Genomic DNA, 16,659 nt, shown 5'->3' with positions numbered 1-16,659 from the left:
TCCAACTTGAAATCAATTATGCTCAAGTACATTCATATATGGTTTGGACAAACAAAATGCGATTTTTACACCTCCAGCTTTATTGTATGAATCAAACAAACTTGAAACCAATTATGTTCAAGTACATTCATATGTACTTTGGACAAGCAAACCACAATTTCCAGCTTTACTGGATGAATCAAACAAGATCATAAGGCCTTCAGTGAGCATCAATGAAGGACTTACATACACTCAAACATGAAACCAATTATGTTCAAGTACATTCATATGTACTTTGGACAAGCAAACCACACCTCCAGATTTACTGTATGAATCAAACAAGATCATAAGGCCTTCAGTGAGCATTAATGAAAGACCTACATACTCTCAAACTTGAAACCAATTATGTTCAAGTACATTCATATGTGCTTTGGACAAGCAAACCACAATTTCCACACCTCCAGCTTTACCGTATGAATCAAACAAGATCATAAGGCCTTCAGTGAGCATTAATGAAGGACCTACATACACTGGGTCACCCATTCCAAAATGAAAATTATGGATAGGAAATTTCATCCAACTTATTGGTATCACATCAGTTCTATCATTAAGGCTCGGTGGCCCTAAGATTGATTTCCTTAGCTCAAAAAAATCAATCGCTGAATGTATAAAATCATCATCAACCTTAGTAACTGACTTATGTATTAACTCTGAAATAAATTCTAAAGACCCATTTATGATCTCTGATGCAATGGATTGAGCACATGATTCATAGACAACATTACCAAAGTATTCTTCAGGCAAGGGAGGATTCAACCTGTTTCTTCCACCCACTGGAATGCTAGCTTTTGTTTGCACATCTCCATCAAGGCCTCTAGCTTTTGTAATGCATTTCCACATATGGGCAACAAGGATTTCAAAAGTCGTATAGGGTTTCCTTGATTTATCAGATCCATTTACCTTTGACTTAAGTTCTTGTAAACATATTGCATCAAAATGAAACTTCTTCGCTCTTAGACTGGAAGTTATTGGAGAGTGCTCATCAAATATAGTATTATATTCATAATGATCAAAACATGGCTGGGGAGGATCTCTTAGCTTTTAATAAAGATCGGTCATGTACTGGAGCTAGACTACTCTCTCCTCTAATAATTTTCCCCCACGAATTCATGAAAAATGTAGCTGCTTGTCCGTCTGCAACATGATGATGACTAGCTAGGCCTATCACCAAGCCTCCACAAGTAAATCGAGTAAACTACATAAACAAATCTTGTTAGTTTTAAAAAATAACTAAAACAAGTCTTACAATACCTGCATGAGTAAAATTATTTTCCTTGTTAGGGTTATCATACCTGCATGAGTAAGAGCTCATTGACGACGGTCGATGTGGGTGGCACCAACATAAGGATGAATGAAAAAGGATCGAAGGGCATTGCATCTGCTATTGTTCCATCTGCTTCGGCTTCTATGATAAGCACACCCTCGTCATTCAGATTGATGCCAAGGCACCCACTCGCTGTTTCTTTCGTGTATCTCCCTGCCCATTCTCTGAACTCCGCCAGAACTTTAGCCAGTCCTTCCTTCAACACCTCTGGGCTCGGGGTAGGAGCTTGGAAAGCATACACCACCTTGTTGTACATTGGATATGCAACTAGATCCAGATTGTTCAGTTCAACAAGCTCACGATGATCTTTACCCGCGCAGGGTTTGATCAAAACACCATCACCTCTCAACACTTTCATTCTTCTTTCTCTCTCTCTTTCTCTCTAATGCAAATGCTATGCCTTGTCTTGTGCTTTCACAATGAGCGATGTTTTAAGGGACAGTAACCTCTTTAAATACTTGGCAAACCGAATCTGAAAATATTAAAGAAAGCTCGACGTTTGAGTACGGTGAGAAGTTAGACCACTGGCCAGTCTGTAAAGAATGAAACGATAACTATTCAATAATTCTTTGGGTTTTTTAATCAATACTCAAATGACGTGTGTGATAAGAAATCTATAATTTGTGTTGTTTTCTAACAGTTGTTCTGGCTGGGCATCATTTCGAGGGAAGTTAGCATTCCCAATCGTGACATTCCCATGTGATTTTGTCGCATCTAATTGTATTAGAATTTATGAGAATTTGTTTCAGATCTTAGAATTGATCATAATTGTTTTTTTAATATTGAACCAAGCTAAATTAATTAGCTAGAGCAAGCAACCAGCAGATTGCTGAAAATAAACTTGAATACTAGTTGACAATAGTAAGTATTACTTGTGAAGTATTATACTTAACATAAACTATCGCTATCCACCTGTATATATGCTTTAAATAATCTCTGCATTTTTCTATGTAAAACTCCATATCGTGTTTCTAAAATGAACAAATATTTTTAAAATGACAGCATTTTCCACGTGAAAGGATATTTTGGATCTGTAGAGATAATGAATGTTCGAAAGGATCAATCACTATTGAATGACAAAAGAACAAGAATAATTTTGAAACAAATTACAGATTTCAGTATGGTTCTCATGGTCGTCCACACCCCACACAGTGCACAACAACATTTTTGTCTTTCACAAATGTATTATTGCACTTAGAATTGTTTAATTAGTTATATGTTAGTATTTTAAGGTCTTCATAGTAATTTTTTAACACATAATATTTAAAAAACAAATCATCATCAATTGAATTAGGTAATATCATTTACTTCTTATTCTGATTAGTTAATGGTTTCAATTATTATTCTAATTTTCAGAAGAAAAAAACTAAATAAATCATAGTATCTATTTGATCTATAATGCACAATCAATTTAACTGTTTATTTGTATATTAATATATAATAATTTTGAGCTTAGTATTGTAAGTGTAATGCAAAAAATGCATGGTAACATTATGTTTTGGACTCATTTTGGTGTTTGTATTCTTTTGCATGTTTTTAGGCTCATTTGGTACTCACCTTAATTTGTTTTCCCCATAGTGCCAATGTGATGCCCTCTCATAGTTTTCCTTTTTTTAAATTATATTTTATATGTATTATCTTTTGCACTTTTTAGCACCTACAAAAACACCACCCAATCTTACTCAACTATCATGTGATACATCATCATTTGGGGATGAGAAATGTAGTCACACAACTTGCATTGATATCTCATCTCCCACATCACATGTTACACCTAAGTCCAATGTTGACTCATCCATGAGTCCTAGATATCCTTTGCATCAGGACATTGACATCATCATTCTAGATCCACCATATTGGGATGCATATCTACCAAATATATTAACTTTGCTTGTAGAATCCCACCTTCTAGATTTAGATAAAACCATTGAGAATATTGTTCTTCTATTTGATAATAGTCACATCAACACTGTTATCACCCCATTGCCATCTTTGGTTCTTTTTCTTGTCTCACCTACAACATTTTCTATAGTGAGAGATTGCATAGATATTGATGAGTTGACCTATACGACTCAATCATCATCAATGACCCAATATTATCTGTAATAGTATTAGATTATCACTTGTTTAGATATCACCATATATTTATGGTCTCTATTCCTAAAATATCTTCTATACTACCATATCCATCATGTGGACATTTACCACCTCACAACATTGGCTTGGAGATCATTGATCATCCATCATGTGAATTATTTCAGTAATATCATTAGATATCCACAATATATTAGTTTATCAAGTAATTTCATTTAGATTTGTTTGTCTTGTTTTGCATCAACATTTTAGATCACTCTCTAAAATCATTAACAAAGTAAAATCCATTATATCCAACTCTTCCTTTCATGACACTACTAAGAAGCATCTTTTACCCTCTAAAGAAGTAACCCTCCACATCCATGTGGGGGTTACCGGAGATAACTTTAAGGAACCACCCCTGGGGAAAAAGTGTAAAACCCTGGTGAAATATTTTTTCAAAATAGGAAAAAAATTTATTTTGTATTGGCGATTTTTTCTAGGGTTCGAAAATTCCATAAAATTATGGCTAATAATACCTTGTTCTGTGGGGAAAATATGTACTGTAGGAGGAAAATATTTTTCATTTAAGGAACAAATATATAATTGTACGAGCGAAAATTTTTACTCTAAAGGAAAAATTATTTTAAGTGTATTGGCGATTTTTATCCACCACTTGAAAATTATTTAATTTGTTTGGCTAATATTTGGTTATTTATGAAAAAAAATATATTTTATTGCCGATTTCATGAATTCATTGCCATTAATAGAGAAGGCACATCACATCACATCAGTACATCATATTAAGTCTGGACTCTGCATGATGTATTGATAAGCGTGACCTCTTTGACACATGAAGGGTGACACGTACCTAGAATCCATCAATGATTTTAAAGCATTCGATGATCGTAGATCAATGGCTGAAGTTTTATTTTGGCCCAAATTTTTGAAGAGAACATAGTTCACCAAAAAGTGCCCGGAATGAAATTGGATTCAATAGACACGTATCAAATGTCATGGTCGATAATGTTGGTCATTTAATATATGTCTAGTCAGTAACTGCAATCGACTTGGTCACAACGACTTCCAATGTGGTACTTGGTATTGGTTTATAGATGTTTCCAATTTCACACATTAGTGCATTTATGGGAAAGATTTGCAGAGATATGCGAAAGATTTAAAAAAATTAAAAGAATTAATACGGTTAGAGAAGGAATTATTACAATCAAGAGATTCAACTATTTATGGATGATCTTTTCTTCGTTCATCTTCAATTAGCCTTTGGTAGATAAATCATTGGAGCTCATGGTATTTAAATTATGCCTCTGGTTTAGGTCTATAGGCTCAAGCTGTATAATTTGGTATTACAATTTCTCAAGATGGAGACTCCTATCCGCTTGTGAATCATTTCTGCGGATGACCAGAGGGCCTCTTTAGGCTCTATTAGAGACCCAACCCTCCAATCAATCTGTAAGGAGGTTGGGATGTTCACTAATGAGGTTGTGAGGATGGTGTTGGGCAAAGAGTTTCTGCATAATGAAAATAGATATTGTGTTAACATGGACGTTACATCCTGGTTCTTGGCATCTCTTCTGGACCTTGAAGGAGCCAAGATGGATATGTTGATGTTGTTAAGGAGGGTGTTTGAAGAAGACTTCCTTGGAGATGACATTACTCTTGTTGTCTTTGCATAAGTAGGGGTGGGTATCCCTTGCGCAAATGAATTAACTAAGCTTCTCCTCTGTGACCAAATAGTATCAGTGGCCAGGCAACCATTTCTTTTGAACCTGAATGTGGAGCAGTTGATTCGTCATAGGAAATGGGGCGGATTGGTAGGGACTTCTCCGGAAATGGTTGCTATTGGACAACTGTCCAAACTACAGTTGGCTTGAAGAATTCTCACACCTTATAATGTCTGAAGAATTCTACATGGAGGGAGGGTGAGATTCTTAGGGATGGTTATGAATGTGTCCACTAGCTATGCCCTAGCCCCAACCCCCTAATAGTTTTGTTTTTTGGGTATTTCATTGTAACCTCACAGGCTCACTCATTTTGACTTTAAAGTTTTTGAGGGACTTCGACATGTAAAAATTGTAAATTTGTGAAATATATATTGATGATAATTTTGCAAAGTCTTGTTCTTTTCAGTTTGTCGATTATGGATATAAAAATGCTTTCTATTTTATTTTATTATTTTTTGCTACCATCATGCCATGGCAGGATACTAAGCATAATCATTATGTTTTTAAATAGCTTAAATAGTTATTAATTTGTGTGGACATAAGATTTAATTTTCACCATAAAAAAATAGCAGGTCTATTCTAATTTCTTCTCTAAAGTTAAAGAACAAACTCAGTGTCACTTCTGAGATGACCTTTTCTAAAAGATATTTGAAGTGCTTGACAAAGAAGTATTTGAAAAATCATAATGTCAAGGATTGGCTGCAAGTGATAGCATTCAATAAGGATCGTAATGTCTATGAGCCATATTTTTTTTTTGTCTATGAGCTACGTTATTTCAATATTTTGTTAAACAATGGAAATAAATTCAATACTTTGATCTTTTTAATGTAATGTTTCTTCCTCTATATTTAATATATATAAAAAAAATCTAATACATTCCATTAATTATTTGTACATTGATTATCATTAATTAAAATTTTATAAATATTAAAAAAAAGATGTTTATCTCGCAAAAAATAAGTGAATTAAAAGTCCAACTAACTAGATACATGTACATTGAACAACAATACAAAATAAAGGCTATGGAAAATGGGACGATGAAGTGTCAGGTGACGTGGCATTTGGGTGGCAGAAATCTTATGTATAATGGGACCCATGGGAACTGACAACGGATATGCAGTGATATCGACTTATGGACCTATGGCACGCACATCACTATCATGAAAGTGAATGGTTAACATTTAGCCTTAATGCGGTTTTAATGTCGGCTTGTGCGTACAAATTATGCAATTGTACTGTTGAACTAGTACATGTGGAAGAATGATGGTAGAGTTTATGATTAATACCAACAACCACCACCATTGGATGTTAGAAATTAGAATTGAGTGAGAGGTGTTTAAATCTTGGGTGGATTGGAAGTCTTAGTATCATACTCTTTGCACTTCCAGCATTTTCCATTGTCTTGGGTTTCTTAACCAGCATGGAAGCCAATTTATCCTTCCATACTAATAAGAAATTAGTCCCATTTCTCGGATGATTTACGGATAGGAGGATGAAAGGTTTGTTCTTGTTTAAGGATGAGCGGCTATAGGAGAGTGTGAAAATGTTGTTGGGAGAGGAAATTGTCCATGTAGGTCATCGCTATAGAATAAATATGGAGGCATATTCATTGATTGCTGCTTGGAGTTTCCAATTTGAGGATGAGGTGGACAAGTTAAAAAATGCCCTGAAAGTTGTAATTGATGGGAACTACTTGTTAAATCTGCATAGTGTGTGTGCTCATGTGGTCCCGAAGGTGGGAATTGTTCTTGAGGCAAGGATGGCTGGTTTGGTAGTGCAACTACCACTCATTCAATGGGATGATGATGATTTGAAGGCAATATGCAGTGCTTTTCCTTGGCACGAGTAAAAGGCCTTCAAAATGTTTTTTAGGTTGATGCAGTGTGATGAGATTTTAGCAGTCCTTCATGAAGTGGCAAGTGTAGAGGTGGGTCGAGAGTTGCGACTGAGACCCAAGACTACCCAAGCAATGAAGCGGCTCTCAGAATTCTATGATGACCCGAAGTACATGCCATTTCTGGGTTAACCTATTTATATCGGTTTGTTCCATTTTCATTTTTTCCCCAAGCCCAACTTTGTATGTATGGGGGGATGTCTGCTATAAATTTTGGTACACCGAAATGGAATTCTGGGGCATTTGCATGTAGTAGGGTTTTATTTTTTGTTGGGAATGGTGGTTTTGGCCCTTGGGGATGCTTTTTGCGGTGGTAGAACTCTAGTGCTTTTACTATACCATCTATACTTGCATATTTGTATCCAAGTAATACAACACAAAAATTATCGATACAAAAAAATGAAATATCATGCAAGTTTTGAAATTACATATTTAAATTTTATATTTAATTCATTATAAAGTTATATGCTATCATTTGTTGGATGAGCACAGATCAACGATGTGAGGTGTATTCTAGGCCGAATGTGGGAACGATAAACATATTTTGCAAACTTCTAATGGAAGACTTCCATAAACGATAAAGATTTAATTAAGTATAGTTAAATTCTAAATTTGCAATTGTATACTTAATTAAATTTAATAAGCTCTATTTCAGCAGAAGTTGAAAAGGATTAAAAAGTCTTCAAAACCATTCTCAAAAAGTGACTCGTGTTTGTTGACATGGCCAAAAAATGGAAAAAGTATTGGGACCCACGATGACTGACAATAGATACCATCGTCTATTGGATGAACACAGATCAATGACTTAGGGTGGATTTTAGCCCGAATGTGGGAAGTAAACACATTTGTGAGAACTTCACCCAAAATTGAACGTTTTACATTTAATTAACTATAATTAAGTCTATAAAGCTTTATTTCCGGTAGAAGTTGAAAAGGATTAAAAATACTTCAAAAACTGTTTGGAAAAGTGACTTGAGTCTAGTGATGTGAATGGAAAATGAAAAAAGTCATGGGACCCACGATAACTAACAACAAATACCATCATCCATTGGATGAGCACAGATCAATGGGTTAGGGTGGATTTCGGCCCAAATGTGGGAAGTAAACACATTTTTGAGAACTTGACCAAAAATTGAATGTTTTACATTTAATTATCTATAATTAAGCTCTATTTCGAGTGGAAGCTGAAAAGGATTAAAAAGACTCTAAAAACAATCTGAAAAAGTGACTCGTCACTTGAGTCTGGTGACATGTCCACTGTCCTCAAAATTTAGAATAAAGCAATGAATGTTTGGTCCTTCGACAATGAATAGATATTAATAATAAGTTATAAAATTACAACAAAATTTTAGAATTTTTGCCCTTTAGGTATTACTTTTGTACTTTTCAGTGTTTTCAAAATAAGTGACTCATAATAGTATTTCATTTCATGGACAAACCAATAAATTGAGGGAGATTCAAAAATGACTACTAGATTGAGGAATGCAAGTTGCAACAGAGTCTGTTTGTGCCAATCTAGTGAAATAGAAAATTTGGGGTAAAATATAGAACACCTACATCCTGCGTTATTTACTTTTTTAATCTCATGGCTCAATTTGAGGGTTAGCATTTTAAATCCTGTATCTAGCATTATTTTGAATTATTAATAATAACAACGATGGGGAAACCGGGAAACAATAGTTCAACATAAAGCCAATTGAAAAAAAATAGACCTAACCAAACTAGTTAAAACACCAGGTTTCACTAATGAATACCATGATATTTATGACCTTTCTATCCATAGTGAAACATGCATCATAGATATTAGATATGTATTGTCTAATAAGGCAATAGATCCAATTAGGGCAAAATTTATTATTTTCAACACAATGTTAAAACAAAGAACAATTAAAATTGCATCGTGGGATGTTGGATTGGGAAGCATGGTGTTACCTAAAGTATTCCCTTGCCCTCAATTTATCATGGTCTGTGCCAAAAATTATGATGAAGATAAAAAATCAATTGTCAATAAAAATACAAAAGAGGAAATTCTATCCATAAACATGGGAGAATTTTCTCGTTTGTTGAACCTACCTAGTTTGAAGCACAAAACTCAAACTTCCACATTGACCTAGGAAAGTTGGCAAAGAAATATGAGAGTCTCGATCCAATTCATAGAAATTCATTTATCAGAGCTCTAATAATGTGTGATACTCCATTGGATTAGAATCATAAGCCTCCTTATGATTATAAATTTTTTGTTCCATGGGTTTGGGATACTATTTCCTTGCTGACATTTTGCCTAGGATTGGAAAATAATAGGGAAGTGGGTGCTAGCCTTCTTGAAATGATTTTTAATATTCATTGTGTAAGTCAACTAGTAAGATATAAGTTTGTTGAGCACGTTGTTCAATCCATGCAAAAACAATTACTAATGATAAAAAAAGGTTCTTGTAAGACATTTAGGTTCTCATCCTACTTGTGCTATCTTCTTCTATCCAAGTATCATGCAATATTCGAGACCAACAATAGTCACATTGTGAGCTATAAGATTGATGGGAAGACTCAGAATAGAACAGAGTGTCCAATATATGAATGGACACCAAAGATAAGGATGCATGATAATAGAAAGAGATACAACCATTTTGTAGACTTATTTTTGGCACCAATGTATAATGAAATTACAAGCACTCCAATGTGTAGATTGCCTGTGCCTTGTAGAGATTGAATTCAACTCAAAAGTCGAATACAATTAGCGGATTGGTTTTTCATGGAAGAATACACTATGTTAAGGTTTTACGAAACAACAGTAAAACCATATAGACTTCCAATATATGTGACAGAGAGGGTATTTGCATTGGAATGTGTACAACAGTTGGAGAGCATAGATAGGAAATTTCATGGTCAACAAAAGAATAGCATGTTTCTTTCCTTTTCTTTCTCATGTGGAGGGTTCACATTTGAGAGAAAAGCATTCAATGTGGCAAATGATTTTTTGACAGTTTATAGCTTTGGTGATGAGCGTCTCTGGTAGTATGATCCAATCAGTGTAGTTCAAACAAGGCTTAAGAATAATGAGAACTCTTCACTGTTATGTCAACATGAAAGTAAACCATTGCTAGAAAAGATTAGAAACATGGACTCCTGGGATGAGGTAAAAAAAGATATGGAGAAAATTGCCACTGACAATAACATTTCAACAGAAGAATTGTCATGACAAATTATGGAATTGCACACACACAGGACAATAGTGGAGAGCATCCAAAATAGGAGCTCCTACAATTTCTACCAAAAATCTACTAATCCATCCATCTAACAAATCTATTCCTAAAACAATTCTCCAAGAATGTAAAGACAGTTATTGGACTCAAACCAAAATAAATAATTTTTGGACTATGAGGAAGAATCTCAGTGAACCAAAGATTAGTGCAGAATTTGAGTCCATTGAGGAGGATGTAGAGTTTAGAAAATTGTGGAATATGGAGCATCCCACAACAACATATGACACGAGTGATGATGAAAATGAGTATGAGGGTGAGCCCACTCCAACAACTTCTACAGTCCCTAAAATATTAGGTGGAGTCAATGAGTCCATGAAAGAAAAATATAGAAAATGGGCAAACATTGTGGAAAAAATAGGTTTTGAAGGTGGTTGTCTAGGTCCCAGAAGAGAAGGCATTTGGTATCCACCTGAGGTACAACTTCCATCAGATTCAAAATCAAAATCTCCTGTTAAACCAGTCATTTGACTTGATTCGTCGGATTCATCATAGAAAGGTACTACTCATTACCCTTAGGGTCCACCTACATTTGTTATAGGTTCAAATCAACAACCACCACCACATCATGGTATTCTCATTGGTGGTGAATCAAATGCCACTACCACTAGTGGGGAATCTGGGGATAGTATTCCTATTAGTGTTCATTGTTTAGTCAAGTGCCACTCTGATTGGTGGGGTTGCCATGGTTACTACTACTGATACTAGTTGTCTTGGTGTTGGAAAAGTGAAACAACAAAATATCTCTCTCAAGAGACCACTAGTGGTAGATACTCATACTATTTATAATCCTATATCAAGTTCCATTGCCACTACAAATCTATCATTTGCAGTTTTAGAACAGACCCCTCAAAATACTATAAAAAGTACACATGCAAGTGACAGTGGGAGAGGATCAAGAATGGTTGTTGGTACTCCTTATAATGTATTAGTTAAAACCATAGGCATGGGTGGAACTGGAGCCTCTGCTATTTTACCTTTCAAATATTCAATTGCTTCAGCAAGCCTAGATTTTCAATTTCATGATTACTATGAAAAATTTGAACACACAACAAATGCAAATAAAGAAAAAGAGAGAGCGTTGCATAGGGTTGCCCTGACTGAAGTTTTAGATGAACAACCTGGAAGGAATGGCGTATTTCCAACATTTGACCCACACAAATATATGATGGAGTTCATGGTTGTTATGCCCCCAAATAAAGATAAAAATCCACCACACAGTCAAATAGATCCCTCCGAATTTCAAGTTAGCACCCTCCAAATGGATTTTTCCAAAGTACAAAATGTGAACAACATTAGTATGTCAAAAAAGACCAACGAAGTGGTCTGCACTTCACTGCTAAAGGTGGAGAGAGAAAAAAATAAACTAGAGAAACAAGTAGAAAAATTATAGGCAAACCTCGCAAACAAAAAATCAAAGAGGAAAGCAACAGATAACAAGTGCAATGATTACAGAAAAGGATAAAAAAATTTGTGCTCTGCAGTAGAAATTGTAGAGAAAGAAAAGATGGATGTAGAATTGAAGGACCTGAGTGAAAAACTGGCTAAAAGCAGTAATAAAACTGATGACAAAAGAGCTAGTTTTAAAAAATTATACAAAAGTTATGAATTTGCTATTGTCGAAATAAGAAAAATACAAGATCTATTGGATCATGAGAAGGAAAAAGAAAAAAAATTGGAAGAGGAAGTAGAGGAAGAAAGAAAAAGATTTGCACAAATGAAAGAAGACCTGCACAATGCAAATGATAAAATTAAAACTTCGCAGGATAGATTTAAAGATAATATGAAAAATACAATGAAGTATATACAAAAAAACATTTGGGGGAAAATAATGTAGAGGAGTGACAAGTTGTGTGAATGGTTTGAATTGAATGAAAGTCTAAGTTTAATTTATATGAAAATCAAAGGGCACATTGAGAAGAGCATACATGTTTAATCAAAAGAGGATATAGAAAAACAGATTTTGCACGTAGTCTACAATACTAGTGACAGCTATTTGGCATCCAAGGGAATTAACAAACACATTGACACCATAGTTTAGACATCATCTATCCTTCAAAAATGCTAGAAACTAAGGGAAACATTAGAAGTTATGGATAAATGTGGCAAAAAGATAGTGAAGCTGCAAGAAAAGACAACTACTTTGATTAAACTTGGTTTGCCTAAGACCGTTGACCCATCAAATAAATTTATTGAAAAAGAAGCTTACAATAAAAACATGGAGATAAAAATGAAGTCTGATTTAGACTTGCTTCCTAAGAACACAACTTCCCAAAACTTTCAAGAATTCATCAAACCATTTATAACTATGAATGTGATATTGGGTCAAGTCACTCTTCTAAATATGGGTTGTTGACGAAGTTGTAGTTGACTTTCCATAGTTTAAATAATATTGATCTTCCATCAGATGAAGATTGGAGCACTCTACAAAAATTGGCACATAAATCTCAAGAATAATAGTATGTATTGCACAACTTTCTTCTTTTACTCTTAATTTCAAGATTTTGTATTTTTTTTGTTTGGAATTTGGCATCGCTTGAAATAAATTTGTTTTATGAATAGGAAAAAACTAGAACTCGCTATTGCTAGTCTAGCCTATGAATTTATGATGCATAGTGCAAACCTTCAGCCTGTAAATTTGTATTCTCAAATTCTCCCAAGTTTTAAAATTTTTGCATTTCTCTATTTCTGATTAATAGGTTTTGGGCACTGCTATTATCTATATTTAAATTTTCATGGCTTGAATTAATATTTAATTTTGAACAAGAGAGATCAGACATGTAGTAGTTGTTAAATTGCTAAATTGCTAATCCGTCATGTGATGGCCATGTAAATTTGTGTTGAGTTTGTGATACTGATGGAAATTGGGAGGATATATTCAATGTTCAGTACCTTAATAATTGATTTTGACGTCGAGTCTTCACATGTTGCAAATCGACCTAAAGCTGTTGTTGCTCCTTTGTTTCTATAAAAGGGAATTCAAGGTCATTTGCAAAGGGTTATGAAACTTTGTATTGACTTTTGCATAGAGAATCACACAGAGTGGTGCATTCAATAAATTGTATCATATGACTATATTTTGAAAAAAATTAATGAAAATCTAAGTTCTCAACATGTCTAAATAAACATCTCTATATCAATAAACACATTATGGTCTTTTATTATGCTATTTTAAATCTAGAAATAGAAAGCTGAAAAATACAATTACAAATCAATATTAAATTCTAATTGCAAAAAGTTGACAGACTCATAAAATATCATCAAGTTATCAACCACAATAATATGCTTTTGTAATATGAATGACAAGATACAGTAATAAGATTAATAAATATCAATGTCTTATAGTTGCCATTCATCCTCATCAAATTCAAAGCTTTCTTGATTCTTATTTGTGTTTTCTTCACTCTGAGTCTACATACCTTTATTGAACTACATCTCAATGCTACCAGTAGGTCCAGTACATGAGTCAATAGTCCCACTAGCACTTTGGTTTGAAGTGTTTCCCAAACCTCATCTTTCACATTTGGACCTCCTGATTTTTTAGTGTCCTATTGTAAGGAAAAGTGTGGACATCATACCTATATGTGTTAGGATTAATGACAGCCCCAAAGATACTGAGAGGGGGGGTGAATCAGTATCTAACTGGTTAACAAAATATTTGACCTTATTAAGTATTTTGTATTCCAAAACAGTGTACCGGTAAATGAGAATTAATGCAGTAAATAGGAACAATAAAGACAACATAGAAAGCACACCATAACACAAGATTTTAATGAGGAAACCTGGTGTGGGAAAAACCTCGATGGGATTTGTGACCCACAATATTCACTCACTGGCCAATGAATGGATATTACTTACAATGTGGTGCCTACACATACAGGAAGGCCGACTGCCTAGAGCTCACTGCTCAAATACAAATTGGAAGTCTCACTGACTTACAAAATGGATTACGAGAATCCAATATAATGTACTGCTACAAATCAGCATCTGCTATGCCAGGTTCAGTACCGGATTAAACTCATAGTATAACCATAACCTTATACAAAATTTCCCTTAATATTCACTCATCATTTATACCATATTCATCTTCTATATCTATCATCCATGTCAAAATGATTTACAAGATCTCATACATATATGAGTCTTATTACAATATGCCATGTTGTCTTTACAAAATATATTTACAATTAAATACAATAATCAAAAGTTGTTCCTATCTACTGAGGTACCAATATACATTGTTGTTGTTGCCGGTGAAGTGTCTGCCGATGTCGGTGCCTGCTGATGGTTTACCAGATGAATGCCACAAGATGGCCTAAAGGTATCCACAAGGTTGCAAGGTTTCCATAAATGACAACACCTTCAATCACCTTCAATTACCATTATAGTTTGCAATGCCAACAATATGTTTAGAGCCTCAAGAAATTTTCCAAATTTTTGTCTAGTTTGTTTCTTAGCTTTGGTTTTAGGAACCCCAGAGCACTGAAAACTCTGTCATCTTCCACTGAACCCAATATCATGGTAAGATATAAATCAGAAAGCTTCAAATATTCTGGCATTGAATCACGCAATGTTGTGTTCTCAGCTATATTTTTCTAAAGCCTTGCTAATGATCCCTCTTCATGGGGGTTCTCTATTCTACCACATTGTTCCCTCATAGTGTATGCAAAATGAGATGATTTCTCTCTATGATGAGTTTCTTCTAATATTCCATTTATAGTTACTCCATTCAATTCTATGGATATGCAAAATTATTTTATCAAAGTTAGTAGTTTACTTCAAAAATCAGATGCATTGTTGAGGCTCCAATATTAAGGAAACATAATAGACACAGCTTCGAGTAGATTGTCAGGAGGGAATCTACTTCTAATCTGTGAGAAAAGATCATAGTCAATTTCTTTCACAGAAGTAGTTACACACTCAACAATCTTGCCAAAATCTTCCTTTGAAACTCTTGCTAGTTGCTTCTTGGGGCACTTTCCTGGTTCCTCAGGGTCGACCGTGGCATAGAACTGTATTGGTATATGAACTCCCCGTACATTAGCACATACCTCCCCATTTGCACCGATTTGTAAAATATTATCAGGAATGTTAAAATCTATGAGTGTCTGCCACTTAACAATTTTTTCATTAGATAGTGTTGGTTGGTTTTGATAGAGATTGTCGAGGGTCATGCATGTCATCTTACGCAACGTAGAATATTCTGCAATATACAGAGCTCTTTTTTGAGCAACCTTCATAATATTCCTTATTTCCTCTAGTATGGGTAGAAGAGCTGCTAAAGTTAAGAGTGTCTCTAGATTACTTAATCTCTAAAGAAGGTCAAAATTTTTGGTTGCTCTGATTCATCGCGAGTTGTGTGAAATAGTCCATTCAAGGATGGATATTCTAAAAACAATCGATGCACTAGACCATCCAAAGAGATCCATCTTTGTATCATTATCCTTGAGAAGCTTGTTCCCATCAGTTATTCCATAAGCAAAGTGTCAAAATTCCATAAATCGTTTGGGACTTCGACAAAAGTGTGAGTAGAGCTCTCTAATTAAAATTTCAATTTTTTTTACTGAAGCATACTTGCTCACAATTCTCAAAACTAGATTCATTATGTGAGCCATGCAGTGAATTGCAGTAATGTACGGTGCAAAAGAACTTTCAATCTTTGTACAAAGACCATTCCTGTGACCTTGCATTACTAAAGCTCCATCTGATCCAGCACATACCAATTTTTTGGCAACCGTCATGTCATCCATACCTCCATATTCAATTAAACATCTTTTTACTAGTTGAAATAAATTTTCCATTGTCACACTATCCTTCATTTTAGCAATAGATAGTAGATAAGGTTGGCGGACATGAATTTGTATAGTATAAACATGCATACATACCCATGAAGAATTCTCTACTGCCATAACTTTTTATAAATAAAATGCAATAAATTTTGACTCTTATTTTTTCCTTTACGTCTTCTTTTATAACCTCGGCAAGACAACTTGCCCATTCCCATCCACTATTTACTGACCAGTGACTATTAGGATAGTTAGTAACTTTCAAAAAGTGTAATAAACCACTAATTGATGGGAAATCTATCATAGCATGCCCTCTGCTCAAAATATAAAAAGCAACACTTAGCTGAACAAGTTTTCCCAGTTGTTATATTTGCATTTCTTTTCCAGAACTAGCTTTAATAGAACCTTTAACTTCAGCAAGCTTCATTTGTCTTTTATCATAAAAATAATACTCTTTGGCATTCCTCACATGCTTACATTCCTCCTTTGTTTTCCATCTTATCATTGATTTTTCAAGTTCGTCTATCATTTGTTTTTTATAAAC

General features: G+C 34.4%; 1 protein-coding gene across 1 annotated transcript; it reads right to left on the bottom strand.

Annotated features, from left to right (window-relative positions):
* Positions 1-366: 366 nt before the first annotated feature.
* Positions 367-1,721, bottom strand: LOC131870431 (agmatine coumaroyltransferase-1-like). Its single transcript, XM_059215883.1, has 3 exons — positions 1,332-1,721; positions 1,103-1,234; positions 367-1,017 (listed from the first exon to the last, which is right to left on the bottom strand). Exons 1-3 carry the CDS (start codon positions 1,719-1,721, stop codon positions 367-369), a joined length of 1,173 nt encoding a protein of 390 aa, XP_059071866.1.
* Between the last annotated feature and the right edge of the window lie 14,938 nt (positions 1,722-16,659).

Source organism: Cryptomeria japonica, chromosome 2 (assembly GCF_030272615.1).
Source record: "Cryptomeria japonica chromosome 2, Sugi_1.0, whole genome shotgun sequence".
Classification (NCBI taxonomy): Eukaryota; Viridiplantae; Streptophyta; class Pinopsida; order Cupressales; family Cupressaceae; genus Cryptomeria; species Cryptomeria japonica.
Note: the sequence above shows the minus strand (reverse complement) of the source record. Positions and strands in the feature narration are given on the sequence as shown.

Excerpts from the sequence above, each read along its gene's own strand:
- LOC131870431 (XM_059215883.1), bottom strand. The coding sequence starts at position 1,721 with ATGAAAGTGTTGAGAGGTGATGGTGTTTTGATCAAACCCTGCGCGGGT. Across the intron at positions 1,235-1,331 it reads ATGAGCTCTTACTCATGCAG|TTTACTCGATTTACTTGTGG; the intron begins GTATGATAACCC and ends TTGTTTATGTAG. Across the intron at positions 1,018-1,102 it reads GAGAGAGTAGTCTAGCTCCA|CACTCTCCAATAACTTCCAG; the intron begins GTACATGACCGA and ends ATATTTGATGAG.